This window comes from Tubulanus polymorphus, chromosome 3 (genome assembly GCF_964204645.1).
Source record: "Tubulanus polymorphus chromosome 3, tnTubPoly1.2, whole genome shotgun sequence".
Taxonomy (NCBI): domain Eukaryota; kingdom Metazoa; phylum Nemertea; class Palaeonemertea; order Tubulaniformes; family Tubulanidae; genus Tubulanus; species Tubulanus polymorphus.
In genome coordinates, this window is record NC_134027.1 from 27,333,879 (window position 1) to 27,360,051 (window position 26,173).

Genomic DNA, 26,173 nt, shown 5'->3' on the forward strand with positions numbered 1-26,173 from the left:
TCTGCGAACGCCGGAGAATTAAGAGCTATTGATTGATTTATACGCGTTCACCCGACTGAATAACATTTCGAATTTTTCAATAGTGAATGTCAAGTATTTAAGGAAATTCAGTCCATTAACAGCGGGTAGATTTATAATTAATTTATCGAAGTGATGAGAGAGGGAAAGAGGTGGTCGGAAGTGCTGTTCGGCGGTGTCACTAGAACTGTGAGAATCCAGTCAACATTTCATCAGTCGTCACCGATACGTCAAACATGTATCTTATGCTCATTTTCTACGGTCTCTTCCCGTGGCTGCGAGCAACTAACTTTAGTAAGTATATTCTATTTCTCAATAAAAAAAAGTATTTGCTTTCTTCCTTGTATTAGAATTTAGGGAGATATATGATATTCGTAAAATGTAAACCATCGTATTGATACTAGCAAGAGCTGAACATTTCAATTTAGATCCTTAAAATTATGGAATTCATTTTCAATGAAAATTGAAATGAAATATTATCGATTTGATTGTTTAACGATGATCTCTAGGGTGAGATCGAAACGTCGAGTATTTTACACTTTAGATATTTTGAATAAGTAAATTCTCGATTTTGAAATTCTTTTAATTTGTACATTGTGGGTTTTTATCTAATTATCCGTTATTATCGTACTACAATTGTATCGATTATTTTCAGATACATCCGCCGGTCAAGAATTTCTGGTTTTATTTCTGCCAAATAAAGACGCTATCGTGGAATCATCGAAACTGACTTTATTCGTCACAGTTCATCGTCGATGTACCGCGCCCGTGTTAGTTAACATTACTACTCCATCTTACACCGGCTTTTCGGCAATAACGGAAACAGTTTCAAACAACGAGGGAAAATGTGTAAATCTGCCGGGAAATCTGAGAATAAATTCCGACGAAGAATTCGTGAAAAAGGTCATAAGAGTTCGATCTAACTGCACTATCCGATTGTGGGGATTAAATCAACAAATTCAGTCGACGGATGGGTTTGTATTGTTGCCGATTTCTGAAATGTCGATCGAACGCAATGAACAGCAGATTGTCTGGTATAAAGCGGTTTGTTGGCACGACTTTAAACAATACTGTCAGATCGCTATAGCAGTGAGATATAACAATACTAAACTACGAATCGAATTCCCAAAACAAATAACAACAACAAACGTCACAAATTATCGCAATTCTATTCTATCAGAATTCGAAGCTTTGTATATAAAAACCGTGCGGCCTTTTGATTTAACAGGAACCGTAATTTCATCCGACAAGCCGATTTCCGTGTTCAGCGGAAATGACGTCACAAGGGTCCACGATCCTAGTACGAGGGTGAGAGGTCACGATCATCTCTGCGTTCAGTTGACACCCGTTAACACGTGGGGTATGTCAGTATACTCTGACCCCACACCGGAATTGAATCCCAATTATTACAAGTTGATTCCTGCCCGATTGGGTACGACTGTTCTCTATCGCGCCTACCAGACTACCGGAAGTATGTCAAACTGTACGATTAGATATTTGAATAATTCGTCTGCAAAAGATTTCAGTAGAGAGAATTTGAATCAACTTAAAATAATTGTTAACAGCGGTTGGATATTATTACGAGTAAAAGCCGGGTGTTATTTAGTTATAACAGCAGAAGGTCCAGTTTCATTAACTAGATTCATACATTCGCATTCAAGATTAGTTCCTAATTCCGACCCTTCGATGGTGACATTACCCCCAGTTCAACAATTCGATAATTCATATTCGTTCTTAGTACCGGAGAACGCAAGTCGATCCGGTGAGAAATATACGAATTGGGTTCATATCGCGTACTCTCAACCGCCGGATAAGTCTGATAAGATTCAGTTTCACGTAGATGATATACTGATAAACCAGGATCGAATCGTCGAATTAGAATCGATGAGATTTATCAAGGTTAAAATTTCCAGTGGATTTCATTCAATCGGAAACAATGCCTCGCATCCGTTCAGTGTCGTGGTTTACGGCTCGTTTCGCTATGAAAGTTATTTGTTTAGTTTGGGACAAAAACTCAACATTATCAACGTAAGCGATTCGTCAATATACGTTTGATTAAAATCAACGAATCGCATGTTAAAATCTGGTTTTTGTTTCAGGAATTAAAACCTGTTTGGAGAAGAGAAAACGGTGAGTTATTTGTGTCTTCAAATATATTTACTTTAAGTTGAAAATCATTAAGAATATTTGAAATGATTTTTATGATAATTTTAAGTCGAAGTTTAGTTTTTTTGAAATCAATATTAATTTGAAGTGCATTGGTAGAGATTCTATCTACGTATCATCTTGCGAATTATAAGCTATAAATGTTTACAAAACACTAACTCTCAAACCGAACATGTTTGATGTATTCAAATTGATATGGTCGATACAACGTGAGGAATTTGAAAGGTCCAAATGCGGATTGAATTTTTCTTTTATTCCATCAACATATCCCGCCGGTACAATGACTAAAAGTTTCATCCCAGTTCAATGTGGCTTCTCTAAGGTAAGTCTTTCTGTAATTCGTATGCAAAATATATCATCCTTTCTACTTTCCAAGAAGCGACGGATGACACCTCCCCCCCCCCGAAACCACGCATTATTTTGTTTATAAGTATATACGCTGCGGATTGATGCAGAGTTCAAATTGATGGTCATTTATTGTTCAAAACCACAAACAAGGAAATGAATAAATAAAAGGTGAAGTTTTCAATCGGCTCCAAACTGATCTTGTTTTTATGGATGTTATTTCTAAGAAGCCGAGGGGTCAGTTGTACTTAAAACATAAACCTCCCAAAAATATAATTAACCGATGACTTAAATTTGTGTCTTCAATCGATGAGTAGAAGTACATCTCGTGTATATCACAAGTGTAAATAGAGAGAGAGAGTACGTTTAATGATGAAATGAGAACTTTTTCGGTTTTGACGGCGATCGCGAAAATAAATGACGAAAAAAATTAAATCCAACGAAAAAAAAGGACTTGATAAATAACGGGTAAAAGTTCAGGTGATGATTATTGAAAGTTAGGAAGTTGAAGAAGAGAGATCGGGAAGCGAAAAGATGGAAAAACTCCAGACTCTCGTGTTTATATTAATCTCTATTTTTAGGTAAGGATTCCAGTTTGTAGAAAGAGCTTTCAAAATTTATTAATGAAATATCTTTTCGATGTGCGATTAATTCTCAGAGGGTGTTTCATGCATTTATAATGTAACATGCAGTAATAATATATCAAAGTATGTATAACACCTCACTCTCAAACGCCGCAGCACTGCCTGAAAACAATTATTCGAATTCAAAACATTTTGCACTAAATTTGACGATGCGTTGCACAAGTAAATCTTTGAAGAGCATAATTCAAAGTTTTGTTTTGGGTGCAGTATTTCTAGGGGTGTCCCGGTGAGTGATAAACAATCCCCCAGAAATCTCAACCAACAGAATGCGAGGAAATTACGAGTTATGTGGAGAACAACTGATCGTGATCGAGATGGATCGATGTCAGAAACTGAGCTCAATTCCGTTTATTCAATGTTTGATAGAAATGGTAAGAAATAAACGACGAAATATCTTTTGATTGATATTAAATCAATGAATTGGTTTCATATGCCGAATAGGTAATATTTGAAATTATATCTTCGTAACATTTGATGACAACAAATTCATTCACTTGCGCAAAATCTACCAATGATTTAGTTCTAATGTAGTTTCTTAATCATGTTTTGATCTAGAAATGAGGAATACCTCTTATTATTCATTTGGTTGACCAGTTACCTTGTGCTCACCTTTACTGAGAACGTTTCTGGGTGATTTCTAAATCGGAAATCGAAGTACAGATTTAATTGGAAATATCGATATGTTTTGCAGAAGATGGTCAGGTAACAGTAAGAGAACTGATTCATGGATGGACAAACAGAAATCCCGAAACTGATCGCAGAAAATCCAGCGCTTTAGCGAGGGGTTTATTTCATATTGGTGACACAAATAATGACGGTTTTATCACAGCGGAAGATATCAAACCACTGTACAAACAATTCGATATGAATAGTAAGTACTTTTTAGATATTGAAGAGCTATGTAGTTTATCTGTCCCTAAATCAGAAAGAATGGCAAATACTATAGCTGGCGTGCTTCCACATCCCGACACAAAGCAGTTTGAATCTTCTCGCATTTAGTATTTGAATACCAGCAGCAGAGACTAACGAACGGTGGTCATTTAGATCGTCTTGTCCTCAGTTTATCTTGTAGACCTGAATGCGATATTGGTTGTTCGATTATTGACCTTTAATTTATTGTGTTTTACAGAGGATGAAACAGTTTCAAAAGATGAATTCTTACAGTTCTGGATAAACGTGAGTAATAGATGTCGTAATAATAGATTAAGTGAAGTATCCTCCTAAATGATCCTCGCTTAAACAAAAGGATAAAATATAACCAGAGACTTGCCATGCTATGCCAGCAGCCAAAAGTACTTTCTTCTCGAACACTTGATTATCTTTCAAATTGACAGCAACCCTAAAAGATAGCCCTAACCCTTGATTCGAACCCGAAACCGATGCGAGCCAGCTCAGCAAGCAAACCACTCGACCAACGCGCTGTAGTGATTATTGTGAGGGTTGTTAATCTCATCACGGTGTCATATCTGCTGACCAGTCACGTGTGTGACCGGTGACCAGTCAGGTGTTGTGACTGGTCACCAGTCAGGTATGACGCTGATGACCAGTCACGTGTGGTGTGGTAACTGGTGACCAGTCAGGTGTGGTGACTAACAATACCCGCTATCATTCTCTGATAATGCTTGAACAGTATTTCGATTTTTCAGATATTTTCAGCACTCGCAGCAAGAAGACAAAATAATTAAAACCCTTTCAATATCAAACATACTTCTGATTAGCACGAAATATATTGAATATGAAACTGTTAATTGTTGCGTCGTGTTTTTGTTTACGAGGGATTAATGTTCTATTTTCACTCCCCGCTGTCATCGGAAGTTTGGACGCGTTCCCTATTGACAAAGTCCAGTGCGGCTAACGTAGCATTTGACGCGACGACTGTGTGACTTCAAGCCACTGTCTATAGACGAATATGTAGTTCCTTGTTTGGATCCATCATAGATAATAGAATTGAGACTGGGACACGATTGAATCATACAACAACAACATGTATCCAATCAACTTGATTTTCTTATAATATACCGGTACAACCAGCCTGTTTTATTTAATAAAACTTATATACAAAAAACAGCAAAACATCATAAATGCATGCATTGGTAAGAGAGAGAGGAGGAGAGTTGAGAGAGGAGAGTTGAGAGAGGAGAGAGAGAGAGGAGAGTTGAGGGAGGAGAGGAGGACAGAGAGAGGAGAACTAAGAGAATTCAGAGGAAAGTTGAGAGGAAAGAGAGGACGACAGAGAGAGGAGAGTTGAGAGATTACAGAGAGAGAGAGGAGGAGAGTAATAATCTATTGAAACCAAAAGCAGTTTGAACTGAAGAGTACTAGCATTTTCAATAACAAGCATGATTTAATGACCGAAGAGAAAGAAGAGAGTGAGAAAAAGAGAGAAGGGAGAGTGAAGTGTGTTATCAATATTTCAGTATTTTTGAAGGTAATTATTTTCTCACAAGGTTTGTAATATAACGCTGCATTTCTAACAGTTTTTCGTGCGTGTCTCGATCTTGAGCTTCTATTCGTTTTGGCTGAAAAACAGAAAACACAAACAAACCGCTGAAACAACGTCTTATAAAACTGTGAAATCAATTAATGAACCGATGAAATAAATATTATCATCACTACAGCAGACAGTGCGCTTGCCAGGGATTATTGGACGCTCAGGTTGACTAAATAACTTCCAATTCAAGTGATAACGACCCATCGTCACTCAAACAGCTGGCAGTTAACTCTAACTCACAACTGCGGAACCGGGTCCTGTATTTTTTATTTTTTACCTGTCCGAATTCATCGACGTAGGAACAAACACCATTTTTATCGAATACAATACAAACATCGTCAGTTTTAACGGGAGAACCGGTTACCGAGATACACGGTCGCAATGTCTTCTCTTTCTTCCTCTGAAGTCGAGTTATACCAGGAGTTTGAAATAATCTGAAATACAATTAACAGTGAGAGTCAGCAGTGAGTTAATACAGTAGATTTGATAATATAGAGGGTGACACTAGTTTCTGTGTGTCAGTAACTGTACATGTACAGAGCGTAAAGTGAACATACCTAGGATCAAATTTCGGAGTAATCATTGGTGTGTCCATTAGTTTAGAATACGGAGTTTCTTGATAATAACGATTAGTGTTTGACTGTCTATTACTGTTAAATAAAATATAATACAGTTTATAAATGTAGAACACGGTTAATAAAAAGATGACTCGCCCCTGATGCAGGAGGGAGGGGATGATATAGGTGGGTACCTTCTGGTTGAACGTCTCGAAGCTTGGGCTGGCGGTTGATTACTTAATCTTCGACCCTAAACATCAATAAAAATACATGTTTATATCATACAGACGAACAGAAAATATAGCGAAATTCAATGATGTCATCGAATTTGATAATTATGTTACATTAATGACTCCAAATTATTAATTATGATTAACACTTAGGTCATTGAATAAGAAATAATGAGAACTAAAAAATAGAAATGACTTCAGTAATGCAAATCTGACTGTAGCAGATAGTATGTTTAAAATAAGAGAGAGGGAGGAGAAGGGGAGGAGAGGGAATAGAAAGAAGAGAGAGGTAGGAGAGGAGAGAGGAGGTGTTAGTTTTACCCGTGTAGTGCGTCTGTTAGAAGCTACAGGTTTGTTCGTTGTCGTCGTTTCCTCTTCCGCTACGGAATCTAAAACTCCAATCACTTTCTTCGAACGTTTACTGGAAAGAAAAATCATTTTACTCTAAAAATTTCATCAAAAATTCGAAACATAAAACGAGTGAAACTGATTCAGTGTGATTTACCTTTTAACAGTTGTAACGGTTAAACAAGGCATTTTAAATTCCGAATTATCGGATTCATTTTTATCAGTTTTATTTGTATTCAACCATAGGATCGCTTTAGAAGCACTGCCAGCTCCTGAAATATAATATAAAACTATATTTATAGAGCGATTAGTGAGTAATAATCAGATCAATATTGAATTTCACTTACTCAGATAATCATCAATGTTCATTTCACGAACTGCCTGAAAATCAATAAAACAGTTTTTATTTCACTTACATTTTTAATCTGTTGATTGTGTATTAATCATAATAATTATAATCTAAATATGATTACATTACACCCTGATTGAGTTGCGATGAATCCTTGCTTATTTTGTATATCTATGTTTGGAAGATAATATCATTATGTGATTTTTCGGTGAAACGTCTAAATGGATTCCAATTCCAAACAGATCAAGTCAGTTTCTACAAGGGTTGGTGAGATGGTGTAGGGGTCTTACGTGGTTACTTACAGAGGGCGGGAGTACTTATAGGAGGAGGGTACTTACAGGGGGCGCTGGTACTTACAGGAGGGAGTTTAGCTAATTCAAAATCAGCTATTTTCTTCATTAATTCACATAATACTTGAGCTTCTTTCTGCGTTTTTTGTATTCGAGAATCAACTGAAATAAAAGGTTCCGACATCAACGCAACAGCACAGAGTGAAATAATACGACAACACAACACCTGCCGGGTAGAGATACTGATCGCACTCACTGACCTTCTTGATCAAAATCTTGCAAGAAAAGTTTCAGTTTTTCTTCTTTTTGACGTCGTGTTAAGTTCTTGCCTTCGTCTCCATCAGGTACGGTCGGTTTAGCTCTTTTACTAACGGCTTTACGACCACCAACCTTTCTCGGCATTTTGTATTTTCTATCTGTAAAATAAAAATCAGCCCCTGTGTCGTGAATCACCAATCAACAAACAATTGACAAGCTGAGGAACTGGAACTGTCATATATGATTAAAAACGAGCCCTTTGGGCTTTAAGCATCAATCCATCTCCTCCATCATCATTGCGTATCTGAAGAAGAAATAGAATTAAATTTGCTCTCTCACCTGCTGGTGCTGTGTATTCGGGGATTTAGATATCAGTTTCAATATCAAAACACCATTGAAGTTTTGAAATTAGCGCTGGACTTCCGCATTTACTAATTACCGACAAAACGAGAACGGGTGGCTCCAAAAATGTGAGGGATATTATACAGCGGTTACAATTACTGGTATAATTAAAAAACTGACTACTGATGGATAAGGTAATGTAATGAGCAAATGAGGTATCGTATTTTCTTTAAACTTTTGTTCATTTTTACACAATATAGTAAATTGAATTGATTCTGTAGTGAGATGTAATAGAACTGCATCGCAACAATTTTGTTAAATTTCTATCTTGCGTTGTATAACACTGAACAAACAAACGGTACTGCTGCGCTGTCACTGTTCAATGTGTTACTGCTGCTGTCACTGTTCATGTGTCACTTTGCTCTTTAGTTCACAGTATAGATTCTGAATACAGGTAGGCATAATCTACAGCAGTAGGAGGGGTTGACCAGGACTCTAAACTGGAGAGGGCGGGGACCTGGGGGTGGGCTGGGCCGACAGAGGAGTCAGATGAGTAGGCCTACTCTTGACTTCATTCCTTTATTTGGCCTGACGTGGGTTGATGTAAGTCAATTTAATGGAATTGAAGCAGCCAATCCTTGGCACTGGCGGCTGCAAATTGGTAACTGAAGATTATCTTACGTTTTTTTTCAGATTTGGCTGCTGGCGCCACCTGTATCAGGTTCAAAGATGCTTTCATCAAATATGAGGCATTTTCATAGACACGTCAAAAATCTACAGCAGTTATCTACAAGGAGATTGTGTCAACAGCAAACTGCATCACAGAGCAGCAGTAGCAGCAGGACGAGATATATATTACCAGTTGTATTAGTAGCGCCACCTACTGCTTTAACTGCGTACTATTTATCTCTAGATAAACAGCAAAAGCGTAAACTTAACGTGACACTGGCGGGATTCAGCAGATTCGCTAGGTAATTACCATTCCCACTCCGTCCTTCTACTCAGTAATTACTATTCCCACTCTGTCCATCCATCCTGTTATCTTTCTTGTTATTCTTTGATTAGTTCAGTTGGTGCTGGGCATAAAAATACTAAACTGATGAGAACTGAATGAGCGGAAAGTGTGTTATTATCTGTTTATTTGGTCGCTGTGTCACTTAATCACCAGATTACAACTGATTGTATTTGTGTATTTCAGGTCGTTATGGGTCGGTTTATCTCTTTCTATTGATTATAAATGGAATCTGTATGGAATTGATGAGGTATGTATCCATATGAGAGCTTCACTTCTCCTTACATAGGTAATGCTTAGAGTAGTGTAATTTAGTTAGTGTTTAGTCCTTTGATCGGCTTGTGATGTTTATATTTAAAGGATAGTTGTGATGTTAATATTTAAAGAATAGTTGTGATGTTTATATTTAAAGAATAGTTGTGATGTTTATATTTAAAGGATAGTTGTGATGTTTATATTTGAAGGATAGTTGTGATGTTTATATTTAAAGGATAGTTGTGATGTTTATATTTGAAGGATAGTTGTGATGTTTATATTTAAAGGATAGTTGTGATGATTACGACACAATACTGCGAGGGTGTCATCTCAGAGCGGCACAGCGGATACTCGATGGTTGTTTGAAGAACGGTGGTTTGTACATCAAACTCGGACAAGGTCTCGTTTCTATGAACCATATTTTACCCGAGGAATATTTGAAGACTTTAGAAGTTTTACAAGATAAAAGTTTATCACGGAAAATTGATGAGGTAAATTTGTGAATTTTTGTTATAATCTGGAATGGAAAATGAAACTGATGTTTGTCTAGGTACTGGTGTAATCTCTGTATTGAGTGACAGTTTTTAAATTGTTTTCATGTCATTTATTGATTTCTAGGTTGAACAGTTATTTGAGGAAGATTTCGGAGTAAAACCGACTGAAATGTTTAAAGAGTTCAATGATGAGCCGTTAGCAGCTGCGAGTCTCGCGCAGGTGCATAAAGCAGTTACTCACAGCGGTGAAACGGTAGCTGTAAAGGTGCGTAGATATATCTCAGTAAATCCCGCCTGAAACTGCTCGAGTAAATTCATAAAACTAAAAAAAAACTCTAAATAAAAAAGTTAACTGCTTGAGGCATGTTACTCAAAAATTGGTTAGAGATAACCAGCAGATAAAAACGATGTTTTTTAACAATGAACTTTTACTTGTCAATATCTAATAACTTACCAACTTTGAGCAACTGCGGCCTCTGAATATTACACTTCTAAGCAGACTTTGATATTGAACAAACATTCTTTAATTAGTTGTGTGTATGATTTGTTTAGGTACAATATATTGATCTGAGGGACAGGTTTAAAGGTGATATAATTACGTGTGAAATTCTACTGAGAATTATCGAATGGATGCATCCAAAATTCAGCTTCTCGTGGGTCATGAAGGTACGATTCATTCAAATAGAGTCATGAGAATAATAATTGAAATTTTGATTCAATCATTGATTGATTGATTTATTTGGATTCAGGAATTAAAAGGTACTCTCGCCGACGAGTTGGATTTTGAAAAAGAAGGACAAAATGCCGAGCGTTGTCAAAGAGAATTAAAACATTTGAAATACGCTTACGTCCCGAAAATAGATTGGGATAAAACTAGTAAGGTAAAGAATAGAACGTTGTTGTTTGAATTGTGATCTGTTTTACAATCTGTATTTAATTGGATAATGTGTTGTTTTTATTTGTAGCGGGTTTTAACTGCTGAATTTATAGATGGTTGTAAAATAAGTAACATACAAGCGATTAAAGATATGGGTCTAACTCTGAAAGATGTAAGTTTATTTAGGTTCTACTTAACCAGAAGAACCCAGTTCTTCATCCATTCTGAATCCGATCTGAAGTTTTTGGTTATGTTGACTTGGGCTTAAACAACAAGCTTTGAAACTGTGGCACTGGGTGCAGCTGTTTAGTTGAACTGACAGGGTTCATAACAGTCCTTGAGAATGAGTTTGGGCCACTATAAACCCTGAACTCAGTGCTGTTTAGTTGAACTGATGATTATATTTCTGTTTTATAGGTCGATCATAAACTAGTCACGTGTTTCGCTACTCAGATATTTCACACGGGTTTCGTTCATGCTGATCCACATCCTGGCAATAGTAAGTCTAATAAATAACATCCATCAATTTCAGACTTAAACGAGCTGAGAAATATTTCTTGAAATGAAAACCCACGATTGATGAAATATTTTACTCATATTCGAACTGTTTTTCAGGATTTTGACTCTAATCTGAAATTGCTGAGACAATGACATGGCAACTTAAGAGAAAATCTCAAAACTGTTAGAAAATAGATATTTCACAATTGTGGGATTTTTACTCGCTAAAAACAGTCAGTCAGTCAGTCAGTCAGTCAGTCAGTCAGTCAGTCAGTCAGTCAGTCAGTCAGTCAGACAGTCAGTCAGTCAATTAATCAGTCAATCATGCTGAAATATTTGTGTTGTTATATTATTTTCAGTATTTGTACGTAAAGGTCGAGATGGAAAAGCTGAATTAGTTTTATTAGATCATGGTTTATACGAATATTTACCGACTGAAAACCGTCTGTCGTTGTGTAAACTGTATAAATGTATAATAATGTCTGATGAAACTGGAATGAAGAAGTTCAGTAAACAACTCGGTGTCGACGGTAAGAATCACAGAAAATCAACATCGGTAGAATCTCCTCATAAAACGAGTCAATCGGGTGCAGTGGTTTCTGAGTTAGTTCGCAATTCGAATTCAGGCAAACAAATTTGATTCATATTCTGTTGTCTGAATGATTAGTGTGTTCAACTTGGAAACATTCAAATCAAGACGAGTCCACTGTAAATCTATATGAAACTCACTATACAACCTCAAATTTGATTTGAGTTCTATGGGTAGATGAACCTATTCGAAATAACTGTCTTTGAATCATAAGTTTGATTTGTTGTTTCTTCTGGATAGAATCAGTTATAAGATACTTATAGACTATAGAAAAGTTCATTCCTTTTCACAAGTCTATAATTATAACTAATGATCCAAGGAGGTTCTACTGTAAATACAAAATTCAAAGTTTAAAATTATGACATGAGTGTTAAATAAATACATATGAAATTAGAGGGACATAATTATCAGTATTGGATCTTAATATCTAGAAAGTATTTACATCTTCAGCTGCATGAAATTTCAATTTGTTTAGACAAAATTATATATCATTTATAAACAAATTTTTCATAGATCAAGAATTTAAAAATGATCACTTCAGCAATAGCTGATGTTCGCCAGCAGTGTGTGACTATTCGACTATTGAAATATGTTTATTATTGATTATTTCCGATAGATTATTATCTGTTTTCGTTGCTGATTTATATGAGACCGATAAAACTTCCGAATCGTGACCCTTCGCATTCGTTACACCTCGATTTCAAGGACTTCAAAAAACTTTCACCGGAAAAAAAAGCGTTAATTCGCAAACAAGTCGAGGATATCCACTTCGGAGGCGTGAACATCTTACGACAAATGCCTCATCAACTTCTTCTCATTTTTAGGTAAGAATCATCGGGGAAAAATACGCGATAAAATTACGGTTTGATTTTATAATTTACAGATTATCACATTTTCGCTGAAGTAATTGTACAACGTCCAATAAAACGTGATACTCTACGCTTACCGAGTCAAATGACCGACGAGGATTTAAAATATATGAGAACAGCAGTTCAACATCATTTCGATGAAATCGTCGTAGTACTTAGAGATATGCCTAAACCAATGTTATTATTTATCAGGTCGGTTTTATTAGTATTTCATGTTGCTATGCTTGCTTATTACGCTTGCTTACTCTTATAAGGGCGGCTTGCTTTGCCTTACTCAAGGAGTGGGGCTTGCTTTTCCTACTCTAGGAGTGGGGCTTTCTTTGTTTACTCTACAAGAGCAGGTTTTGCCCTTAACAAGGCTTTAACGCAACAGTAGCTTATATTTTCTTGAAGATTTGTTCGCCTGTTTCACTTAAAATATTGATTTATTTGCAGGAATTTAAATACAATCAGAGCTATAAATAGAACTCATGGTCATCCTGTAGATAGATACAGTATCATGGCTAAAACGTAAGTTCAAATTATATTATTTACATCTAATCATAGCTATTAGCATATGAAAGAACAGTGACAGGTCAGCTGACCAGTGACATCACAGCCTCTCATAACTGACATGTGACCCTATCCTTAGGTCAGGTGACCAGTGACATCACAGTCACTCAGCACTAGCAGCTAACCCTAACCCTAGGTCAGCTGACCAGTGACATCACAAACACTCACTCCTAACAGCTAACCCTAACCCTAGGTCAGGTGACCAGTGACATCACAGTCACTCAGCTAACCCTAACCCTAGGTCAGCTGACCAGTGACATCACAGCCACTCAGTACTATCAGCTAACCCTAACCCTAGGTCAGGTGACCAGTGACATCACAGTCACTCAGTACTAGCAGCTAACCCTAACCCTAGGTCAGGTGACCAGTGACATCACAGGCAGTCATGTCTAGCATCTAACTGACAGCAGAAGCCTGGAAGGCTCCAACTAGCAAGTAGTTGGAGCCTTCCTTCATTCATATATTACAGAGCTATAAGTGGAATGTTCCGAGAGAAAGTGTCTCCATCACTTGTGGATTATATGAAATGTTGTTACGAGTCACAGATTTATGATCTGAAAGTGAAGTAGGTTTCATTCTAATTCATCATCGCAATCAATCAATATAGAACACAGTTTATAATGAAACCATATTTGTTTAATTTAGAATGGAGAATCTGCGAATGTGGCTCGGTTTGTTCTATATACGAATATTAGTTTGGTTCGGAAGAATTCCTGATTTAACTCAAGTTATGCAATCTATACACAATAAAGGGGACAGGTAAGCAAACACGCCACCTGGTGACGAGAACTAGCAGTACGTAGAAGACTGGTCCGTCAATCAATGATTCATTTCTCAGTTTCACCCAGTCCTGAAATGAACTGAGAGCTCTGGTCAAACGGGGGAGGGGGCTGCAATAACAATATACCACTGATGCACCAAGGTTCTCGATGGATTCTCTGCTTGCCTCTCATCGTTCTAGGACTGAATGTTTCTATAATAGCCCTAAAGTTGATATGACAATATAAACCTATCTGTATTCCTATTACCTCCAAATCTTTATCAAGACTCGTTAGATTAACAGGGGTTTGTTGGTCAAAAGTTGGTGAAAATCAAAGTGGATAGCTGAAAACTGTATTTACCTTTACCCACCTACCTTCCAGCTACTGATGATACCAGAAACCAGTTCCACAGTTCTCAAGTTCTTTTTAGGATTATTGAAATGTTTATTACCACAAGTCAAATTCAAATTCATACTTGTGGAATTGGTTCATGTTTACAGGTACTCAGTTGTGTATTATAATAGTTTGTTGTTTTTTTCTAGGATGTATGGATGACGACAGTCTCTACGTTAGATCGAGGAAATAATAATCATAGTTTCTGCATCGGGCTGTGATATTGGTTTCTGTATTAGATATATTCAAATTGTTTTGTAATCAAAGTCAATTGTTAAACAGGAATAATTTATTTAGAATCATCAGTTCAACTCATCAGGAATTACGATGGAGAAATGGCCTGTAATCACAAATCAATGCCTGTAATCTTACAACATTGTATCTCTACGAGAAATGGCCTGTAATCAGTAACCAGTAATCTTACTACATTGTATCCAATGTATTGTGGACTTTCATTGTGTAAATATATACAATTTTAACTTAAAACTTTTTTTAAAACTGTTGAAAAGGACTTAATTTTTCTCAAATGAAATAAAGTATTATTTAGTTGTTTTACGCTGGGTGTTTATTGACTGAATCTATTGTGTGCTCAGTCTATAGGGTCTGCTATAGTGTGTGACTTGGTCCGAACCTCTTAAACAAATAAACGACAATAAAACAAAAAATCCTTTTCAAAACTTTATTTACCAATATGACAATTTTCGAAGAACTATAGTAATATAATTATTACACGAATTACATGTTATATATTACTGAAATTAGAGTTAATTTCTACAAACAAAAACCAATTACATGCACATGTGACATGTAGCTATATTTAGCACATCTAGATATCGATATTGCAATACAATTTGTTAAAACTATAAAGATACATTTAGAATCAAGAAGCGGCTTGAACTAAATGTTCATTGTATTCTATTAGTTCGGTTTTAATTCGAAACGTTTCGTTCAGTTGTTCAGGACACTGTAGATCACTATTAGTTCTATTGTTTATTTCTGCTTGTTGGTCGCCATCACTCATTGATTCGTTACCTGTAAATAAAGTAATAAGTCCGAGTTACGATTCGAATTTTGTATCAATTGTTTGGGGTGGAGAGCTCCAAAGAAACTGTCATTGTACAGGGTTCGAACTGCAAGGCAACGTTGGTCTTTCTCAAGATTCAAACTATCAACTGTTTGGGGATGGAGGGCTCCGGGGGAAGGAGCTCGAACCAGGATAGAGAGCTCGGGGAACTGCAAGGAAACATGGTGTCTCTCGATTCAAACTATCAATCGTTGGCGGAATTGAGCACGAGGTCTGAAAGTATCAAATAGCTGTAACTTAGATATGAGATTATCAATATATCTTCGATATATCAGATATTTACCGATTGAAGGAGAGTTATTATTTTCACCGATGATTTTATCATTGTCTTTATGAATTGTGCAGTGGTGATGATTCAATAATCGAAGTTGTGGAAATGTTTCGTCGCAAACGTCACATCGGAACTGCTGCAAATATAATCAGAAACATAAGGTACAGTTGTACAGGTGGTTCTGTCGAAAATTACAAGGCGGAAAATTAACCCCGAGAACCGAAATACTTTCAACAGTTCAATCGGCGCTCTCAAGTTGTAGTTGTGACGATCATTATGTTGATGAAAATATCCAAATATTGTCTTTGACACGTGCGTAGTAAATTGCATTGTAAAAATTGAGACATGATTGAAAAATTGAAACGACTTCAGCCATGTGATAGACGACTTATCCAAATGAGTTAGACTGTAAATTAGTCGGGGACTATGTGAAAAGGGGAGATTCTCTGATATTATATGGACTTGTCACAGTGGTAATCGGGAGCCAAGTTATGATGATGTTCATCAAATTTTCATAGAATGTGAAATTTAGAATTTTGGATATCGAGATCTCAACATTTGCAGCTGTTAAATTGATATTCCCTGTCCGATGATGGTGTTGACGTAACATCACCGATATCTAATCCAGATATTTCACTTTGATAATCATAAAAGCCCAGCTATACTTTATACGTGTATAGCGGAGTCTTTCCCTTTGAATAATTCGTCGTGTGGACGTCACGCATACTGTTTACACGCGTCATATTGGACGTGAAATGGCAGTGAACTGCGACCTTTTACTTCAGTAGCCACTTGTGTTTGATGTCCAATATGACGCATCTCGACGTTTAAACGTATTTCCCCTATCCACGGATACCTTTCCATAGAAGTACATGAAATAACTCGTAGATAGAAGCCTGAATAATACGTGTCCAGGATGGAATATAGTATTAGTATAAACTATGAATGTGTTTTAATACTTATTTCCCTCAGAAACACAGAAAAACACACGGCACTAGAGATCAAAAGAGAATAACCTCTTTAAAACAGATGTTATAGATATTTGAGTGGATATTTAATCCTATTTCAGCTACTCTGTCGTATATATTATAATATAGGTGATCTATGATATATATGTATGTGATATAAATACCTGATTAAAATGACTAGACATGTGCTCCTTCATTTGACTCTTCTTTACAAACGACTTCAAACACACCGAACAATTAAACTGTTTATTAATTGGAAATTTCATCGGGGAATTACGATTTTCTTTTCCTGAAATTATAATACAAATCAACATCGATGTTTTAGATTTCTGATAGCAGCTTATATTTCGTGATTTAGTTGAAGCAGATTTCAATCTATAGCCTGGAACCTGCGACCCTTCAGACATTCAACAATGAAAACAAAAGTGTGCTGGTAAAATGTCTGATGTCTGGCGCTTGTAGTTCATTTTCGATTAAAAATGTCTCAGATGAAGCACTGAACACACGTGAAGTGTGGACGATCAGTTTTTGAAAGTGTGCTGATAAAATGTAGCTACATGTCTGGCGTTTGTAGTTCATTTTCGATTAGAAATGTCTCGGGTGAAACACTGAACATAATATGTGAAGTGTGGACGATCAGTCTTTGAAAGTTAGTGTGCTGATAAATATCTGGCATCTGTAAAAAGTAGTTCATTTTCAATACAAAGACAGTTGCAGGGGCTGAAGGGATGCAGGCTACAGGCTATCAGATTGAAACCGGCGTGTATCAATCAGCGTGAAGTTGAATTTACCTGTTCCATGTACTTTCATATGGCTATAAAGCGAACTAAAACTATTCGTTTCTTTATCACAAACTGGACATTGTAAATAACATTTCTCCATCACGGCGGCGTCTCCGTGATTCTTCATAAAATGTTGCTGTAAATCGAGTATACCGATGTAAGATTGCGGACACATAGGGCACTTTATTCTCTTATCGTTGTGAGTTTTATGATGCACGTTCAGTTCGGTGACGTTCGGGAAGACTTTCTCACAATCGGGACATTGAATTTCAGCCGCTGAACCGGCAGCCCCGCGTTCGACTTTGATTCCGTGAATGAAAAGATGATTTTGCAACTCGGCGCTAAAGAAGAATCTCTGATTACATTGAATACAGGAATATTTCCGAGCGCTGATTCCGTGTTCTAAAACGTGTGATTGAATCGCAGTCGGCTGCGTGAATACAGTATGACAAACATAACAACGGAATTCTTTCAATCCCTCGAACGTGTGTTCAATTAGATGACATTGAAGTTTCGCGGGCGATTCGAATATTTGGTCGCAGATGTGACATTCGTGCACATTTCCCTCCTGGATCATGTGGGTCGCTACGTGCATCTGTATCTCGTATTCAGTATTGAAAGCTTCCTGACACTTTATGCACTGATAAGTTTTCTTATGTATTTTAATGTGGTCGTTCAGTAATTGTTTACTGTTTACGGTAATACCGCACCAGTCGCATCTGAATTCAGCTACCGCGGGCACCGCCACGGACGCAGCTACCGCAGCAGCTGCTGCTGATGATGATGAGTCGTTCCCGTGGTAACACGGTTTACACACGTAATAAGCGCGACCGCTCGCGTTCAATTTCGGAACAAGTTGTTCCTGATCGTCAAACGTTTTCAAACACACGCAACAAGTGAAAAAACTTTTCGTCGATTTCGACGATTTGTTTTTCGTCGGGTCAGGAGAAGATTTCAACTCGAGTTTCGGCGACGAATTCGGTCTGAATACACGACTGCTATGATGTGACGTCATATGTACGTCCAGTTCCGTTTTGGTACCGAACGATTTGTTACATTGTGTGCACTGATATTCCTCGTCGTGTCCGTGGTAACACGGTTTGCACACGTAATAAGCCCGACCGCTTGAATTTAATTTCGCCACCAAATTTTCTTTCGTACTGAAAGTCTTCAAACAGACGCAACACGTGAAAAAACTATGCGAGTTTTGGAAGTGAAATTTAGCGTGCATGTTCAGCTCGACAGACGACATCAGCGTCTGTCTGCAGATAACGCATTGCATGTTAGTTCCCTGTAAACCGTGTTGTTCCGAATGGAAATAAAACTGACTTTCATTTTTTAAAGTAAATTTACAAATTACGCAAACGTTTCCTTGCACGACTTTACAGTGTATGAGTTTATGTTCGGCTAAAATGTTACTACTAGGGAAAACTTCGTCGCAAATATTACATTTTAAACTGCTCGGGGTCGCGTGTACTTTCATGTGTTTCTCTAGTTCGCCTTTCGTTTTGAAAGTTTGATTACAATAAACGCAAGCGTTACTGAATTTATCAGGAAGCGTAAGGTCTAATGATTTGGTAGTTTCGCTGTGTGTTGGAGAATGAACTGTAACTGATGAGTTGTTAATCTCGAGTACGCTGTGAGATTGACTCAGGTGCGTCAACATCGTCGTTTCGTCGGCGAATTTAGCGTCGCAAACTGTACAATTAAACTTGTCATCTTCTCGATCTCTTGGAGGAGAAATATGAGATCTATTGTTGCCGATATCGGATTCGAATGATGTTTGATGTTTGAAATCGTGATTTGTGTCCTGACTATGTTTACTATGCATGTGTTTATCTAATTGATATTCCACGTGGAACGCCTCTGAACACAGTGGACACTGGTATTGTTTTTTATGAGCCGTTAAATGTACTTGTAATTCCATTTCGGTGCTAAAACTATCTTTACAAAACAGACATCTGTACGGTTTAGATATGTGTAAATGTTGAACTTTCACGTGAAGTTGCCATTCCATTTCTGAACGGAATATCGTGCTGCAAAGTGTACACTTATACAGCTTACATTCATTACTGTGTTTGATAGCGAAATGAACTTGAACGTTTACTTTAGAATCGAAAATCTCTTTGCACAACGAACACCTGTATAGATGATGGGCGTGAATGTCCATTAGATGTTTTTGAAGTTCGTCAGGTTTTGAGAACAGTTTCAGACAACTTGTACAGCCGTATTCAGTAGTCGAGGATAGATAATGCGTTATGAGATGAGTTTCTAGATCCTCCTGACTTGTGAAGTCGGTGCGACATTCAGGACAGGTCGGGTTGTTGGTACTGGTTACCGGTGATGTAGTTATGGTAACGGTTGCCGATGAAGAACTCTCGCAGGGAACGGCTATTACCGGACTCGTTGTGAAATGACTACGTAAATGATCTTTGAATAATTTCTGATCGTAGAATTTCATGCCGCATTGATCGCAATTGATAATTTCTAATTCGTCATTATTTTGAGTGGTTGGCTCCGGCAGCTGCGGAGATACGTGTATTTTAGGTATTTTGAGAAGTTGTTGAGGAGGGGAGTTGTTCGAGTTGAGATGTTCAGCGGAACGCTTACGTTCAGGAGATCTCTGTTGAAACGTATGATTCTGATGAACTAAAGTCACGTGATCGGCTAACGTATTCTGATTGGTGAAAGAGATGTTACAAGCCGGACAAAAACACGTGATCGCTGAAGATGAAACTGACGATGACGTTGATGATGAAAGTTTGTGGTATTTATCTTTGTGATGTTTCATTTCTTCGGCGCTTTTAAATTCTTTATTACAGAAATCGCATTGAAACGGATGTTTAGAGCTGAACAGCGGTTCGTGTAGGATTTTCACGTGTTCGGCGAGATTATAAAATGTCGGATAGGCGGCGTTACAGAACGGACATAGATACGGTGCCTTAGATTTACCGGCGTGGACCATCTGAATATGCATGTCTAATACATCCTTATTCGAAAACCCACTTTTAAGACAAAATTCGCAAATCAGTTCAGCGTATGCTTGAGTTTTATCGTAATTAATCAGCGGATTGATCGAGGTATCGATTAAACTCGTCGTTTCGATTTGTGTCGTTTCGCTAATGACTAGAGAAAGAGGTTGTGATTGCGGTTCACACATTGTGATAGATGTAGCTGCTGCTGCTGCTGCTGCTGTTGCTGCTGCTGCTGCTGCTGTTTGTGGTTCAATATCATCAGTCATTAATTCCGTTTTGATATCTATTTTCTCTGTTGCAGTTTTTCCATTCGAAATTGTATCGTGTTTTGAATCTTCACGATGTGTTTTGCAATGTTCCTAGAAAAACAAGAAACATGTAAATTAGTTGAGAATCATTCTACTAAGGCGAAGGTCATGGGCCGAGTTTGACAGAGATATCAAATTCAAGATAAACTATATTGATGAAGGAATTGAATCGATTTAAGAGTCAACCCCTTTGTGAAAGTGGACCCTCGAGTTCAATATAGAACCACAGAAATGAAATTTATTAGTTTTCAACAAGTTGTAACTCAAAACCGTGGAACTGGATCCGGCGTCGTAACCAGTTTTAATACAAGATCAAAATTTGAATCTAATTCTAACCAACAACCGTGAAACTGTGAAACTGTGGAACTAGATCCGGCGCAAAAAAATCAGAATCCAGTTTCACATCGTGAGATGAGAATTCGAAATCAAGTAGAGTCGTGTGGAGATTACACCTGACAAACCGTTACCTGTAATTGTTTAGCTGTACTGTAATAAAGCTCACACTGAGTACATTTGAATCTTTTTGAAGGTGAAGTGGAGCTGCTCGGGTATTTTTTATGGAATAACATATGTGACGTCAGAGCTGCCGAATTTGTATAACCACGACTACATATTGTACACCGGAACGGTTTACCATTGTCGTGGGATTTCAAATGAATCTTTAAATGATCGCTTCTGAAAAAAAGAACATTTCATTACGATTAATATTTAGGTTTATAGCTTCTAAGTTTTCTATTAATTCTTATTTTTGCAGGAATCAATCTTAAGCATGGACCCTCCTGCCCTCAGCCTGCGCCCTGCACCCTCCTGACCTCAGCCTGCACCCTGCACCCTGGGACCCTGCACCCTGCTGCCCTCAGCCTGCACCCTGCACCCAGTCCTGGAATTGGGTCATTATACCTTACTACGCTTAAACCACGTGTGGTGGCAACATCAGAGACTAAGGTTTTCTTGGTGAACCTGGACCCGGTGCCCCACCCTCAGCCCGAGGCCTATCCTGCACTTCCGATGCTTTGTCACGTTTGTGTTTGATCGTCCACACCTATCACTCATAAACAACCAGACATTTCATCCACACCCTTTTAAACCCTGATCGTACACACTTCACTCGTTTTTAGAACGTCACCAGAGACATTTTTAATTGGAAATGAATTACAAACTTCAGACATTTGACATTTTATTAGCACACTTTCAAAAACTGATCGCCCACACAAAATCAGCACGTTTGATGGGGGGTGGATCGGGGCTGCTGGTTGATACCTGGACAAATCAAACTGATCCAGGCACCAAAATCGACGCAGCGGTGCCGCAGATTCACAGGATGCAGATTTTGACATTCGCTCGCATAAGATTACAGAGCACACACACACACACATTGAGAACCAGCAGGAAAAACATGATAATAAATCCAACCAAGAGAATAGGGTACTCTATCACGAACCAGCCAAATTGTGAGATCAGTTATACTCAATGAGCCTATCCATAACTCTACAAGTCAACGTGACTTACTAGAATATGGTGAATGTGTAAGAAATACATGCTTGACGCAACACTTGACGAGGGTGCAAATTACTCAAACATCGCCTAGAATGATCCATTCAGAAATAACGTCGCTTTCGAGGAGCCAAACGATCTTACCAATTAGCACAGTAGTGACAAGGTGAAATCACTAACTAACACACTAACACTCGGCTACTGCACACTACTGCAGCATCGTTAATGCGACACTAGTCAGTCAGTCTGAGTCGTGTCCCCTAACCCCCCCCCCCCCCCACCCCTAGTGTCACCCGACCCGACCCCTAGTGTCAACTCACAGATACCCCTGAAGGCGTATTGTACTGGACAAGGCACGATGATGAGGACATATCGTTACATCCAGTGAGCACAACAGAGGAACCATTTCTGGATCCAGGCTCGCGACGGAAGCCCGACAGAATGACATGTCCCTCGATAGCTAACAGCTTCGAGACGCAGAGGGCCCTCTCCTGGCTTGATGGAGCCCTGGAGTGACATACCCCCAACGTAGTGAACGGCACCCGACTGGATGTCTATTCGATAAAGAAACATCCCGTGAAACAACAGTAAAACTTACCCCCTAGTTATAGAGCGTCTAAATCAGCGTCTAATACTAAATTATCCTCGGGATAATATCGATGATATACGAAATATCAAAAAACACACATTCCAAACCCAATCAACGGACGAATCACAATTTAATGAAATAGCACTTTATAATGTGGCGGTTATAAAGCGGCGACAGATGGAAATGGCAGCAGAATTCAGCTTCAGACAGCATTTAAAAACTATCAGTTAAAATTGGGGTAATGAAACACCGCGTTCGAGTGGGCTATCTAACAATTTTGACGGGAAAGTCATTGTTGAAACGATCCAAAAAGAGCTAGTTGACTCAGAATAAACAAGTAATACGGTTAACAGGATAGATTATGGTCAACGACTCTACCATAGTATGTCAGCTATTGTAGTATTGTATTCGAGGTTAAGGAGCAATTTGTTACAAACAGTATTGCATCTCAGGAACAATTACTCTCGGGTCATCGATAAAACATATCAGAAAAAAATTCAAAATTTAACCGTGCATCCCGCATAGGGGTCATTTCATTAAACTCATCGGGAATGATTTTACATTCCGAAACGGGCCCTGATGTTGCAGCTGATGGTGTCAAATGTTTATACCGTGTTACTAAATAAATAAAATTCAAAACTCATTTCAAGTATAGTATTTCAGCCACTACAGGGTGAAGGTCACCCTCGCTTACCTGGCGAATGCCGAGTCACATTTTGTACATTTATGTTTTTTATCGCCGGTATGCAATTTCACGTGTCGATCACGACTTCGCTTGTGACGAAATAACCGATTGCAGTAGTTACATTTAAACGGTAACAAATCGGAATGAACCTAAAAATTAGAGAAACAAATAGTAGTTAAACTGTCTCATTAAATCATCAACATCATCATGTTTTTAGAATTGAGGTTTTTAAGATTTTTATACCTGTAAAAAGTAAAAAAAAAACCCGCTGTAATAAACGTAGATTTCAAACGTAGATTTCTCTAGTGATCGCAGTGATCACAGTGATCGTTGTGATTGTGTGATCGTAGTGATTAGTGATCGTGGTGATCATGCAATTGTAACGATTTTAGTGATTGTAATGATTGTGCACTGCCAGCCTTTTTGATAAGGTAAGAAATATATTGAATATTTAAACAATGAAGTCACTTTGAATGGATGTGTTCCACGATTGATGAGTTTAAGTTTAAAAATTGAAAACATCATTGACGCCACAGCGTTTCGGCAGTTTATCACGTCGAGTTAGTGTGTTTGATTATCTCGCAAATGAACATAGTTTGATATGTAAATGGTTTTATAACACTATTCAATATTCAATATCTGACCAGATTGTTTTTAAATATGTCATTCAAGTTGCCACATGTTTCTATTGTACAGCGGGATTACTTAATAGAATGTGATGCGAATAATAACAAAATATGAATGAAATTATAAATAATTTGAAGCCTAAAAAATGTAAAATGAACTATAAACTGGAATCAGTTCAACATTTCTCGCTTTAGTTTCGACCTAGTGTTAAGATTAGTTCATTTTCAATGTTTTAACTTGTGAATCTAATAAGAAATAGTTGATGATATAAAATTTAATACTTAAAATGAAACAAATAGCGTCCGAAATGAGCTGATAGTTTATTTACCGTTTTGACTATATCCCGATAGTTATCTTCAGCCGAATACTGAATTCCAATAGTATTTCTGAAGATGACTATTAGGATATAGTCAAAACATTGAATAAACTATACCATAGATCGAGGAAACATCTCTTTTTCATTCCTGGGGCGCATGGATGTTATATCATCGATGGGTTACGAAATAGTTGATAAAGATAGAGTCAAACTTACTTGCTCGTGTTTTTTGAGATGGCTCAGTCTAGTAAAAGCTTTCTGACAGAATTGACACGAATAAGGATGAGATTCATTGGTTCCTATCGAGTAGGGAATATCAGCGTCTATTGAAGCGTAGTCGGATTGTGTGTGTATATCAGCGGATAGTGGACTACAAGAACGAGATCCTTCATCTAAAATCTGTGAATCCTGACCATCTCCTATTCATACAGAAATGAAAATACATTTTCATTATCAGTTTCAAACATAAATATAATTGGTTTCCATTTTCAAGTGACTGTCTGAAATTTAATTGAAGAAAAACTGAGAGAGTAGTGACGTTTAGAATCGATTCTACGAGCCATTTTCAAAACTGAAATTTTGAATATCATGTTTTAAAAATGGCTCATAGAATCGAAATGTCACTGTATGTATTCTTAGTCATTCTTCATAATTTGTCAGTTTTTCTTCAAATATATATTCTTTATTTTAGTGAATATGATTTCAGGTTTTACTGTGGATTTAGAGGATAAAACGAATAAGTTCGTTACGAGTTACGCAAGGTATCGAAGTCCTAATAGTTTAATTAATTCATTTTCAAATATTCTACGAGTCAAATGCTTATTGACAACACTGTGTAACCGGGTCCAAGAGCCCAGTACCAACTTGACCCTGGTTTCACGCAGATCAATGAAGATTTGTTTAATATTCAACATCATAATAACGAGAGTGGTTTAAAGTTTTTGAAAAATTTCAAAAACTATTCATATATGGAATATACTATTGACAATAGACATATCACGCGCACTGAGGGCACAGTTCTGTATATAGAACCGTCATGTGTTCATACAATATTCTAAGTACTCGTGTGAAGTCCATCCTCTTTTCTATCAACAATGTTTTCTAATATCTCTTGATAAACAGCTGAAATATATCCGTCCAGCTGTTGAATAGAACTCTTCATTTCAAAGAGAATATGCAGCGAATTTTTTTTTTGTCTAGTAAGGCCAGGGATTTGTTTTGGTTGTTTTACGCATTTTCTAAATGCAGGTGTATAATGCATTAGGTCCCAGGGATAGGTTCGATTTCACATGTTCAGCGTACTCTACGTTTATTGAAAATGCTGGAGTTTTTTCATTATTTTTTTCCTCAGATTTCAGATCTCATTGACCGCAGGAACGATTGGAGAATATAGAAAATATGATTATTTCATTTTTCTCAATTTCTAAAAAGAATAGTGTCGGTTGATCCGTAAAACAATGAAATAAAAAAGCCTGGCCTAAACACGGGTTATTTGAGTAGGATGGTTTAACAGGTGATCAGAAGATCAACTGTCAATTTGACAACTTGACTTTACAACTTAATTTACATCAGAATCATCAATTACCCACATATGAAACACACATATCTGGTATGATAGAAGTTTTTCCGCTGATAAATTCGACTCATTTCAAGGAGAAAATATAAATTTAGTTAAACTTATATCTAATTTATGAACATCTTCAGAACGACACATTTTAAACCAAATATTCAACCAT

The 26,173-nt window shown here is 37.4% G+C and overlaps 4 protein-coding genes across 5 annotated transcripts; 2 read left to right on the forward strand and 2 right to left on the reverse strand.

The window, feature by feature from the left end:
• Nucleotides 1–254: 254 nt before the first annotated feature.
• On the forward strand, nt 255–4,397 carry LOC141902268 (uncharacterized). The gene is made up of 5 exons (XM_074789915.1): nt 255–312; nt 674–2,046; nt 2,118–2,148; nt 3,865–4,044; nt 4,303–4,397. Exons 1-5 carry the CDS (start codon nt 255–257, stop codon nt 4,395–4,397), a joined length of 1,737 nt encoding a protein of 578 aa, XP_074646016.1.
• Nucleotides 4,398–5,284: 887 nt separating this feature from the next.
• On the reverse strand, nt 5,285–8,116 carry LOC141902526 (borealin-like). The gene is made up of 10 exons (XM_074790299.1): nt 8,036–8,116; nt 7,699–7,854; nt 7,506–7,600; nt 7,147–7,180; nt 6,957–7,071; nt 6,773–6,872; nt 6,416–6,471; nt 6,222–6,314; nt 5,942–6,098; nt 5,285–5,692 (listed from the first exon to the last, which is right to left on the reverse strand). Exons 2-10 carry the CDS (start codon nt 7,838–7,840, stop codon nt 5,606–5,608), a joined length of 879 nt encoding a protein of 292 aa, XP_074646400.1. The 5' UTR covers nt 7,841–7,854; nt 8,036–8,116; the 3' UTR covers nt 5,285–5,605.
• Nucleotides 8,117–8,361: 245 nt separating this feature from the next.
• Nucleotides 8,362–15,020, forward strand: LOC141901470 (putative aarF domain-containing protein kinase 5). Of its 2 annotated transcripts, none has more exons than XM_074788722.1 (15): nt 8,362–8,492; nt 8,732–9,009; nt 9,237–9,300; nt 9,593–9,796; nt 9,924–10,064; nt 10,352–10,465; nt 10,549–10,680; nt 10,765–10,848; nt 11,094–11,175; nt 11,534–11,704; nt 12,380–12,587; nt 13,068–13,142; nt 13,654–13,749; nt 13,830–13,943; nt 14,488–15,020. In XM_074788722.1, the coding sequence occupies exons 2-15, from the start codon at nt 8,768–8,770 to the stop codon at nt 14,498–14,500; spliced, it is 1,740 nt and encodes a 579-aa protein (XP_074644823.1). In that variant the 5' UTR covers nt 8,362–8,492; nt 8,732–8,767; the 3' UTR covers nt 14,501–15,020. The 2 variants fall into 2 exon arrangements, with proteins under 2 accessions (XP_074644823.1, XP_074644824.1); XM_074788723.1 differs by lacking the exon at nt 12,380–12,587 and adding an exon at nt 12,647–12,824.
• A 198-nt stretch (nt 15,021–15,218) lies between these two features.
• On the reverse strand, nt 15,219–25,599 carry LOC141902269 (uncharacterized). Its single transcript, XM_074789916.1, has 9 exons — nt 25,500–25,599; nt 24,654–24,856; nt 23,504–23,643; nt 21,229–21,401; nt 18,459–20,569; nt 17,453–18,110; nt 16,826–16,950; nt 15,706–15,829; nt 15,219–15,370 (listed from the first exon to the last, which is right to left on the reverse strand). The coding sequence occupies exons 1-9, from the start codon at nt 25,597–25,599 to the stop codon at nt 15,219–15,221; spliced, it is 3,786 nt and encodes a 1,261-aa protein (XP_074646017.1).
• Between the last annotated feature and the right edge of the window lie 574 nt (nt 25,600–26,173).